The following is a 12007-nucleotide window of genomic DNA, read 5'->3' on the forward strand; positions in this document are numbered from 1 at the left end:
AGCACGCACTCGCCCTCCCTGTGGTGGGAATAGGCTGAAGCTCTGACGCTTGCCTTGGGTACTTTGGCAGATTTCCCAGGCACAAGCTGTTTCTTTGTTGTTTATCACAGAAATGTCACCTTTCAAACCAGCTATCAGAGGCGTGCAGGTCAGAGCTGACTCCCCAGTAGCTTAAATACTACCTCTCCCAAAATTTCATCCTTGGGGGATGCTGCCTGCCTGTGTATAAACTGTTAAATTGCTAAATCAAAGAAGGCTAGGGATTAAGCCAGGGAACAGTCTGACTCGCATTCACATTGTTTAGAGCTAGCTTTCTCTATAGAAGATTAGTCTTGTTTCTAGAGAGCTGGTTGGAGTGGTCCAAAGCAGAGTCAGGGACAGAGCTAACAGTTAAGCAGTGTGGATTATAAGGGTTACTTAAGCTTGCTCCATTGCACTCTCTTATTTAACAAGATGGATTTAGCATGTGGCTTTGAGGCTTTAACAGTTTCATGATATCAAAAAAAAAAAAAAAAGATTGTTGAACTGCTGGCTGACTCTACAAAAGTAACTCTTGCAATAGAAAGGATTTGCCATTAAGCATAAGTAAACAAAAATTGTTTAGTGAGCTCAGATGTTTAGCTTATGTTTCTTATTATATTATATATATCCTGTGTCATTTTTAAAATTTGTGTGTGAAACTGGCAATGTGTAAGTATATTCTCCCTTAATACACATTTGGTTGGGCTGAATCATACCCTTCTGTCTAGTTAGTTCATCCAAACACAGCATTTCACAGCTGAAGTTTGAGAGAACACATCTTGTTACTAGTTGTCTAATTTGCTTATCGTTACCGGAACACATTAGTAATTCAACCCAACTATGAACTATTTTCTTATGCGCATGTTGACCCCAAAATAGGAGAGAATCCACAGAGATCGTTACAATATGCTACGGTGTAGACAGGATACCTGAACTCTTTGTAGGAAATGATATTAAATCTCATTCCACTTTGGCCATTTCTATAGTAGTTCCTTTGATTGCAGTTTCTGGACTTCTGCAAACACGTTCCACAAATATTTTCAATGAGAAGAACCTAAAGAAGCAGGTGCTTGTTCGGTATTTCAAAGAGAATAGAGTATAGTCACTCTGGGAATACATATTTTCTCTGTCAAGCAGCTGGAATCTTTCATTTATGGTCAGAAAATCCTCTCGAGAATGCTTTATCCAGTCATATCTCACCCTATTTTCTTTAGTCTTTTTGTTCATCTTCGGCATTCATGATGATACTCAGGTAGAACAGCAGCATTTCCCTTCAGATCCAATTACACTCATTTTCCTCAAGCAGAGAGACCTCTTTGGGATTTCTGCCTGTGATATCATTCTTTCACTCTCAATATACTCAGAAGTTTTCTGTGAATCTTTCAAATGCTAATTTCGGGTACAGAATACTAAGGCAAGAGAAGCTAGATTCACACAATACCAAATGATAACAAAATAGAAGTACAAGTTTAAGCTTCATACACAGACTCGGGGCAGCCTCGATTTCCAAAAATACTATAAAATTCTCAGTGGTTACAAGTATGTAGTTAAAGCTGAGATGTGCATTGGCTACATGATGTTTATTTCACTACTTCAGGATCATAGCGATCAAAATTAAAATTAATTTCCTTGAAGTAACAGCAATAGTAACTATCTCTTATATACATAGTATGTATATATGAAAATAGGAGAGGCGTATATCATAAACAAGGTTGAAAAGACTGTTCAGGCAAAAACTTTGAGAAGTGCCAGATTTATGATCCTCTGTGGCATGAATATAGAACTTGTATGAGCATAACTTAAAACATCTTTCATCACAAGATCATGCAATATTTTCCCAATGTAATCTATTTTTTTTTCTCTGTCTAATTTCCTGGAGGACTGAAAAATAGAAATGTAGGTTATAGTCTTGAAGTAAGGACTGCTTAAGTCTTCACGTCAGCTGAAAAGAAAACTTTTTACTGACCTTTGTCACTTTCTTAAGTAGCTGAAAACAGTATTATGTTGTCCTTCTTTAGTCAAACTATTCCAGAGGCTTAAAAAGTGCATTTAAGCAGTAAAGGTTAAACACACTGACTACAGAAAGGTAGTGGTGACACTTGGGGAATCTGGGTTCCATTCCAAACTCTGTCTATAAACAGGCCCAATCTTTACAGTTCATTCCTCCCACGTGTAACCTTATTTGTTCCATTCCCTCCAGTCTGTTCCATTCTTGTTTTTATTCCATTGCTTCGGTGTCCCATTTATTTGCCTGGCTTCGTGTCTCATCTTAGGCTTCTTATCCCAATCCTTCTTTCCTTGCACAGCCAGTTTCTGTCCCTCCTCCTCTCCCTGGTTCTCGTCCAAGCTTTATTTTCTCTACTTTGGCTTCATGCCAACCTTCCTGCCCTTCTGTTGTACTTATCCCTTTCTCCCACTTGCTCACAGTCCCAATCTCCCTTGTTCAATCTCAGTGTTTTTTCCTCACAATGTCACTTTCCTCTTTCATTTTCTTTTTCAGCTTAGTTTGTCTCTGCCTACATCCTGGCTCCTTGCCACATCTCTCTTCTTCCCTTTCACTTCATTTATTTGATGCTGTTTGTTCCAAAGTCCAGTGTTTTATTCATGCTCTGTTCTATTTTTCCCCTCCACTCTTACTACCCTGCTGTTCATCTCATACCTGCAACCTACTTTTTCTAATCTGTTCCACTTTACTGACCGCAGGTGGCTATGGTCCCCTTTTCTCTGTGCTGAAACAGGGAAAATATCTTCCTTGTCTATATTGTATTAAGAAGAGAGATCAGTAATGAGTTTCAGACATCATTTCATGTTTCTAGAACAGTACTACGGATGAGATTAGCAATTGCAGAGAAAATGCTACTTAGCCCCTGAATGATAGATACTGCTTTTATTTTTTTACATATGGAACTTTGGCTTCAAGGAAGACGCAGTCTTTTAAGGTGTACTATTTTGTAAGGAACAATGAATATACGATATGATCTTCAAAACTGAAATCACAGAAACTCTAACAGTTTAATAATTGCCTTACTTAAAAATGTTGGGCATCTCAGTCACAGGCTCTACATTTTTTTTTTCCCCAGTATAAGTAAATATAGTTCCCTAACCTGCACTTTTCTTAATATCCTTGATGCTTTGCTAAGTGCCTATTCTCACTTCATTCTATTAATTAAATACATCTCCAGTGCTTTTCAGTTTAGTTTCTTACATGATCACTTACCTGATCTTATTTATTCCATCTGCTCAATATGTGGCTAGCCTGAAGTTACAGCAATTCCATAACAGAAGCTTAGTAATAATAATAATAATTGTAATAACAAAAACTGAAAGTACTTACCTGATTTATATTTTTTATTGCAGATCTTTTGAACATCCAAATTTTTTCTGGCTAACAGAGCCACTGGTACTGGTTAGACTAACATTTAGGCCTACAGTGGACTTAAGAGCAAAGGTGGGCTCTTTGGTTTATCCATTAGAATCTAAAAAACTGTCTTGTAAGCATCTGGTGCCTATGATTTTTTCAAAAGTTTGCAACTTGAGAACAAAGAGACAATGAAAAGGATATTGTCAGCCCACAGAATTCATCTTCTGCCTAATACGAAGTCTTCACGTCATACAAACATGGGAGCTCACAAGGGTTGAACAATATATTTTCCCACACCCTGCTCCCAGAAGTGCTTCATTTTTGGCTGATTTATCTTTCTGACACACACACACACACATATATATATATATATATTTTTTTTTTTTAAGGAATCATAAAAACTCACAGGCAGCAGTCCTAGCAAAGTGCCTAGTAAAAATCACAGTGAGGTGAATATTCACTTTTCCAGTTCAGTGAAGTATAATTTAGCCTTATAAGCAATTGAAACCTGGTTCTTATGAGTGCAGTTGAAGTCCATGTTACTCAGTGGTGAAGACTGTTGTTAATAATGGTCTAACCAGTATTTTTGCCTAGGGTTTTGTTGTGTTTAGTGAATAAGGACTGTAGATATTAAAATAATTCTTGAGCATTTCACTTTTTCCCCACACAACATTGTGAGATTTATGGTCCAAAAAATTTTTGATATAAGGTTGTTGGTCCACTGGTTTCCTATTATGTGGCTTTGTCCAGCTGTGGATGAGAGTATGCCAGGGACCACATCCACAGAAAATGGAGTGGGAATCTACAAAGTGACAGTAGGTAGAAGGCAATTGCACGAGGAAGGTGGGGAAGTCTTAGTGAAAGAGAACTGAAGGATAGATGTCAAGAAAAAAAAGTAGAGTTGTCCCCAAGGAAGTGTAAGAGCACAAATAAAAGGATGGAAGAAAAGTTGTTGAGACATGTAGGGGGGTAGGAGTCTCAGAGGGAACAGAGAGAAAGAGCTTGGGGAAGCAAAAATGGTGGGTGGGTGAACGAAAGGCTGATCATGAAGCAGGTCACTAAGGGTGGTAGGAAATCTCCAACTTTGTAAAAGAAAAAGAGGAGTGGACAGAAATGTTGGTTTCGATAGAAGAAAAGTGAGGGACTGAAGGAATTTGCTGCTGGGGGTGCATGCAAATTAGGTGATGCATATTTATTGCTGTACAAAGTAACACATGAGCATGTTTGCAAAAAACCTCCAGTTTTCTAAGTTTATGACTTGAGCAGGTATTTCTCCAATGGTAAATAAAAGGAAATAAATAATATCTCAAATAGTTGTATTGGGGCTTAATAATAATTATAATTATATATATATATAATTATATATAATATATAATTATATAATATATAATTATATAATAATTAATATATAATATAATTACATATTAATCATTATATTAATTATATATTAATTATAATATAATATATAATATATAATTATAATTACAACATATATATATATAAAATATAATTATAAATAAAAATTTAATAATTCAAGAGGTCAAAGTTCAGCCAGAGTGAGCAGCCCAACCTCTGTGGGTGCTGGCACAAGTTTAGTGTCCTGTGCATTAATTCAGAAGAAAATATCTGACTGGACAGGAAAGGAAGAGAGACACTTTTCAGGAGCACTGATTCTGCTCTCCAGCTAATTCACTAGCCTTAAAACTAACATGGCGTGAGAGCAGATCAGAACTGCCTTTTCAGCCTTTGGTGTATAGGAAGAGTCCCGAGGAACCTCTATCACTCCTTCATGCCCTATTTCCTACCCTGTCACTGCAGTCACTTATCTGTGGCAACAGGCCTCACAGTTATCAGCTGGACAAAATTTGTGCATATAAGCTTATGGTTTATGAAACTGAGCATTTGGCTGTCTTTGTGAATCTTTTGTGTGTGGTAAAACTTAGCCCCTTTTTCTTTTGCAGAGGGAAATTTTGTAATTTTTGAAAACTTTGTAATATGCCTACTGTGGTTAATCTATTTATGCTTTTTTTCCCTTGTAACTTTTATTGTACTCCATGTTTCATTATGTTTAAAGAGCTGTTCAACTCCAGTGGTCCCCTGTCCAGCAATGTTCATCTGTGCATATTTTTCTAGCTCCTTTGATCATAAGTGTTGCTCCCATTAATGTGAATCACACTTCATTTTCTTGTAATATTTCCTATGAGTACTAAAGTTCACTGCAGGAGGCAGGCTGCATTTTTCTTCACTTTCTACTTTAGAAAAAAACAGTTCTGTTGGTGTAACTGTAGTAGTAATCTGTCTGCACATCTGATCGTGCAATCTGTCTTGTTTATCAAGCTCAGATTTCTCAAATGCACAAAAAAACTTTTTATTTATATAAGACTTTGTAAAGCTGTAATTAATATAACCTTTCTTAATATATTTTCATTAAAAATTTCCTATGTCCACAGATATTCAAACTGTTAAAAGTTCACTAACTAGTTCATGGAGATGAAATGGTCTTCTTTGGAAAAGCTGTAGGTGAACTGTTACATTACACAGTCACAGAATAGTTGAGGTGGAAAGGGACCTCTGGAGGTCATCTGGTCCCATCCCCTGATCGAGCAGGACCACCTACAGCAGGGTGCCTGGACCATGTCCAGGCGGCTTTTGAAGATCTCCAAGGAGGAGACCCCACAGCCTCTTTGGGCAGCCTGTGCCAGTGCTCTGCCACTCGCACAATAAGAAAGTATTTCCTGATGTTCAGAGGGAGCCTCCAGTGTTCCAGTTTCTGCCCATTGTCTCTTGTCCTAGCACTGGGTACCACTGGAAAGAGCCTGGTTCTGTCCTCTCTGCACCCTCCCTTCAGTTACTGATATACATCGATGAGATACCCCCTGTGAGCCTTCTCTTCTCCAGGCTGAACAGGCGCAGCTTGCTCAGCCTTTCCTCACAGAAGAGAGGCTCCAGTCCCAAATCATCCTTGTGGCCCTTCATTGGACTCTCTCCGGTAGCTCCATGTCTCTCATGTACTGAGGAGCCCAGAACTGGATCCATTACTCCAGATGTGGCTTTGGCAGTGCTGAGTAGAGGGGATCACCTTGATCTGCTGGCCACACTCCTCCTAAAGCAGCCCAGTAAGCTGTTGGCCTTCTTAGTGGTGAGGGCACATTGCTGGCTCATGTTCAGCTTGGTCTCTACTAGGAACCAAAGGTCCTTCTCTGCAGAGCTGTTTTCCAGCTGGGTTGCCCCCAGCATGTGCTGGTGCTTGGGGTTGTTCTTCCGCAGTGGCAGGACTTGGCATTTCTGTTTGTTGAATTACATGAGGTTCTGTGATCCCATTTCTGCAGCCTGTCAAGGTCCTTCTGGATGGCCACATGACCCTCTGGTCTATCAGCCACCCCTCCCAGTTCTGTGTCATCAGCAAACTTACTGAGGTTTCCCTCCACCTCATCACCCAGCTCACTAATGAAGATGTTAAACAGGACTGGATCCAGTATTTACCCCTGGGGTACACCATTAGTTACTGGCCTTCACCTAGACTTCTTGCCAGTGATCACCAGCCTCTGAGCCCATCCACTGAGCCAGTTTTCAATCCACTTGAATGGTGGAATGTCAATGCCTTACGTGTTACTCTGTTTGGCAAACATAACATCAGAATGGCTTGGGAACTGAGATTTACAGTGTAGTCTTGGGGATGTTTTGAAGACATCCTTTCTAGGTGCAGCCTGGAAAAATCATGGCAATATGCATTTGAAAATATATTAGTGATGAGCAAAGTCACTGACTGATGTGAAGCTGGAACAGGAGTCTGAGAGCTGAAAAGGTAAGGCACAGAGGGTGTATGAAGGCCTTTGAAAATGAGGGCAAGCAGTTTATGGCCTGTGAGAAAAGAAGGAACCCATAGGGAATCTAAAAGGTATGACTTCCATATTAAAGAGGTAAGGAAGAAAATATTCCTTGTGACAGTATTCTCAACAGTCAGATGGCAAGACACCCAGGAAGGGATGTCAAAGAGAGGTAGAAAAATTAAAATTTGGTCAGAACGCTGAGAGTATCTACGTATATAGAGGGAGTTGTACTTTAGTTGTAAAGAGAAGTAACTAAGTGTTTGATTTGTGAAGGAGAGTACTCAGAGCTAAGTTCTGAAAAGAGAGAAGTAGGGTGGAAGAGGTTTCCATGTGTCCTGTCAAAAGACACTGAATAAATATTTAGAGGCATAAGAGGAAAATCAAGGCAAGTGACATTTTTAAGCAGATGTTTTAAATAATAGCTGTTACTAGTACTTCTCTGCACAGTGAATCATCACTTAATAATTTTTTCCCCTCTACATAAAATGGAAATAAGAATCAAAATACATATTGATGTTTTCTTTAGATATTTCATTAGATATTGCAGTTTTTCTTATCATATCTACTTTATTTGTAACTCCGCAACTAAAATACTTTTGGACAGTGGTAATTTGCTGTGATAATATATATATTTCTATTGTCAGGCACAGTTCAGAAGATAGAGCAACTGGATTTTAAAATACTGCTTCTAAAAGATAAGGGAATGACGTTAAAATTAACACAGACAGTTCTGGTTATCCTAGAGCAGGTAACTGAAATTAGCAGTGATCTGAATGCCTTAGTTGTGGTGATGTGCATCAAGGATTTCCAGCTGGAGTTATTTCTTTGACAGCAGGAAGCATTGGCATCACACCATGTAAGGGTCTTCGTGTGGCATAAATCCAAAACTTGGGTAACCCAAAAGCTGTTTGTTGTTACTAAATCGAAAGTGCATTAAAAAAACCTCCTTTGATACAACCTCTACCACTTTTCACAATGGCTGTTAATGAGATTACGGAACTGCCGCTGATTTAGTCAGTTTAATGACTAACGACATTCCATTTTTTTTTCATAATGAAAAAACAGAGATATATGTGTTGAGGGTTCTTGGTTGAAAGCTGGGCTAATTGGATTTGGAAATAAAGCTGTTATGGCTTCCTCCCTGCTTCCACGGTTTGCTGAATTTTCTGCTGTTACAGCCAGAATGGAAAGCCCACATTAGAAAGCCATGGAGTGCAAGATCATTTTATTTTTATAGAAATTTATAACACTATTTTCCTGGCTTTCTGCAATTAGAGGTTTGATTTTTTCCCCCCTGCATTTAGCTGATTCTTCCTTATCATGTTTTTTCCTAGTAAATTGTCTAAAAATATTGAATCCACATGGAATTTAATATTTAAATTGCAATGTTTTCCTTCCTTTTCAGCCCCTGTGTTATTAATCTATCATTTGTTTGGTTTTGTGCCAAATTGCTATCTTTTGCCTTACCTGCTGTCTGATCTAGGTCTCATTTTTCTTTAGCTCTCTTCTGCTCTAAAGAATCCTCTTTCCTGTGCACCCTACTTTCCCCTGTGCTCTCCCTCCTCTGTTGGTTACATTTACATTATAAATTTTATTTTTCTTAGCAAAAAATTAAATTGCAAACAGTTCTCTCATTTAGTTGATCTCTGACTTTGCTTCTAAATGTATTTTTGTTTCTTGTGTAGTTTCTTACTATTTTCTTACCAACCAATTTATCAGGGTAGACATTACTACAGTCTTTGATGGAGAAATATCCTTTGAGACTTCAGTGGAGTGATAGGAAAGCTTGCTAAAAACAGTTGCTTGCAGCATTTATGCAGGAATTGAAAAATATGTTTTAGACTTTTTCATTATATGATACTATATCCTACTCTACTGTACTATAATTGTTCCAATTACTAGTAGGTTAAATTGACTTGGTAAACATAAGATAAATGTGCCAATTTCTACTGCTGACAGAGAAAAGATTTACTTCCATGGTGGCTGTGAGTCATACCCCTTTGGCAGTGATGGTACACAGCTGGTGAATTAGTTAGGCATAAAGAAATATTTGTGATCCCAGTCATGACAGGTGGTGATGGAAGGTTAGTTTTTTTTTTCCTTGCTGATTTGGATTTGTTTGCACATTTAAGGATGGAGGGAGAGTTCAGGGTTGGACTTGTGCTGAGGATACACTGAAACTGTAATAGAACTGTATTTTACTTTGTCTCTGGTGAACTATATGAATGTGTAGTAGCTCCAGAAGGAGCTGCAAATGTTGCCTTTGGTTATTGTATTACTTCACCTAGTGCAGGAAGGACCAAATACACTGAATGACAGCTGTACTGTTCCTGCCCTGATTCTGCCATTTCAAAGACCTATTTTGCCTGTTTCAGACCCACCTTGTGAAGCTGCTTTTGATGCACTGGGCAAATCCCAATCTTCTTAACTGCAATAATGAAAAACCTTCAGGTAGGTGAAAATCTATGTGTATTATGTGTGCTAGTTACTGTGACACTTTTTTCATTTTTACTAACTTAGTTATGAACACATACACATATTTAAGTATACATATGCATATAGTTTATATAGTGTGTGTAGTTACATACATATATACACGTGTTTATAGTTTTTTGTATATTGCTGAGAATTGCTAGTCACAGTCATGAAAGATGTCATATCATATGATAGCATTTTCTTCCACATGTTGCATTCTCTGGTTATTTTTAGTTATGTTTCTTCCTTGTAAGTTTGTCAGTGCTTGGTGATAGCTGCATTTCTGCTTCCTTGGTGACTTCTTACTGAGTTCCCTTCTGTTTCTCAATTGATGATATCACATAGACTGGAATTCCTGTAGCTGCTAAATGAACACAAATTCACCATCCAGATTTCAAATGTAGTAGCTGTAGTTTCCCATAGAAGAAGGCACCTTCTTTGATCAGATAGCAACAGGAGCTGAAGCACTGACTCTAAAGGAAGTAGAATTATAGACTGAATTAGGTTGAAAGGGACTTCATATCTTCAGGTCTAACCCAGGGATCAAGGCAGAGCTAATGTCAGTAATGCTAGATAGCAGTGTTGGAGAGAAGAAACATGTAGTTGTTCAACCTTCCAGGCCTAGGGTGAAATGAAAATGGAACCCAAGAATGTAGAAAATTGAATTATTTCTTTTTAGGAGGAGAAACTTCCTTTGCATAATAAAGGAAGTTAAGTTATGCTTCAAATAATGAAGTAGCTACAAGTATACTCTTAGGGAACTCCACAACACTTACATTCAGGAAAGTTGTTCCTGATTAGATACACACCAGTTTGTATAAAAGGCTATGGTCTAAACCATACACCTAACAATACAGCTAGCTAAACATTTTTAGTATGTGTTAATTAATATTAATACAGTTGAATTAACTGTATTTCTGGTCTGCAAACACATCCAATTTCAGTGCTTTTGTATGTGCAAGACATAAATCTAGTTTGTAGAAATGTAAAAGATTCAAAAGCTATTTCAGTGTATTTTCGTTGAAGTACAGAGGTGAAAATAGTTTTGTTGTTTTTACTGATGTCCTATGAATTATTGAATAAATACTTCATTTCACTACACAGACTAGTTTTGAGGTTTTGCAGATGACAACTTAATTTCATACTGAGTTTATTCACCTTTGCTTTTTCCAGTAATTTCAAGTATTATTTTATGATCAATATCTGAACAATTCTTTCCTTTTTAACGAAATAGTTATCTAGCCATCTGCTTAATCTTAATCTGATCTGGAAAGCTGAATTGAAAGGAGCTTTTCTGTACTGTTTTCTTTGTCTGATATCTTGGTGTTCCAATGTCTTAGATATTGCAGCTTCTGAGTTTATTGAGGAAATGCTTTTGAAGGCTGAAATTGTTTGGGAGGAAAAAATGAAAGACCCTTTATCTGTTTCTACTTTATCTCAAGAAGAGCCTTATGAAGAGATCATCCATGATCTGCCTGCATTTTCCAATAAACTGTAAGTGTTTCTGTTAAGAGTGATGCACTGAGGCATGCACTCAGATTATCATTTGAACCGTATTTATCAATCTTTCAATCCTGTCTGTGTGTCCGTGGAGACAAACCCATCTAGACACGATCCTGGTCATCCTATTGTAGGTGTCCCTGCTTGAGTAGGGAGGTTGGACAAAATCACCTCTACAGGTCCCTTCCAACCTCAACTGTTCTGTGATTCTGTGTGATTTGATGGATCAAGTAACTGTTTAATTTTGGAAATTTACTGAATCATTTTGTTTGTTTGTATCTCTCATCTCTTTTTGTCAACCTTAATTCTATAAACTTTAATTCAACCTTAATTCTATGAGTAATAAAATACACTGGCATTTGCCAGTAAAATGATCTGGCATTCCTTTAGCAGAATTATTAGGGGTTAATAATGTAGATCCAAACATCCTTTTATTAAGGTAGATGGGAATAGTGTAGTAAAACTACAAATGCCTTTGAAAGAAGTATGGACAAGTCCTGAAAGTAAAAACAATACATACAGTTACGGATAAAATGATATGGCTCCAGGTAGTCACAGATTTATAGTTAGGTTTGTACTGTTTAAAATTCAAGAGGAATTTTAGTAGAATTTTGCAGTGTATTGAACTAAAGAGTCAATTTGTGTCTTAAATTGTAAATTTTGATATTTTAATATTTTATTGTGAATCTTAAGAGAAGACTGTCATACATATGTGGAAAAAAAAGTATGAAATGGGTTAGAAGCATCAAGGGTAGTTTTGTGGTAGTGCAAGATGTTGATTTCTCAAATTCTAATTTCCATATACTATGATTGATCAGAA

At 37.4% G+C, this 12007-nt stretch overlaps 1 protein-coding gene across 6 annotated transcripts in view; it reads left to right on the top strand.

Annotated features, from left to right (window-relative positions):
• The window catches only part of MYO16 (myosin XVI), a 385412-nt gene that overhangs the window by 180705 nt on the left and 192700 nt on the right, over window positions 1-12007 (top strand). For 5 of the 6 annotated variants that reach the window (XM_083834843.1, XM_083834844.1, XM_083834845.1 and 2 more), the window contains 2 exons: window positions 9588-9663; window positions 11028-11181. In XM_083834843.1, the coding sequence (XP_083690969.1) occupies window positions 9588-9663; window positions 11028-11181 (230 nt within the window). Of the gene's footprint in view, window positions 1-4929; window positions 8490-9587; window positions 9664-11027; window positions 11182-12007 lie in introns of those variants that run through there. The other variant, XM_083834847.1, reaches the window with a different exon arrangement.

This window comes from Anser anser, assembly GCF_964211835.1.
Source record: "Anser anser genome assembly, chromosome: 1".
NCBI classification, from domain to species: Eukaryota; Metazoa; Chordata; class Aves; order Anseriformes; family Anatidae; genus Anser; species Anser anser.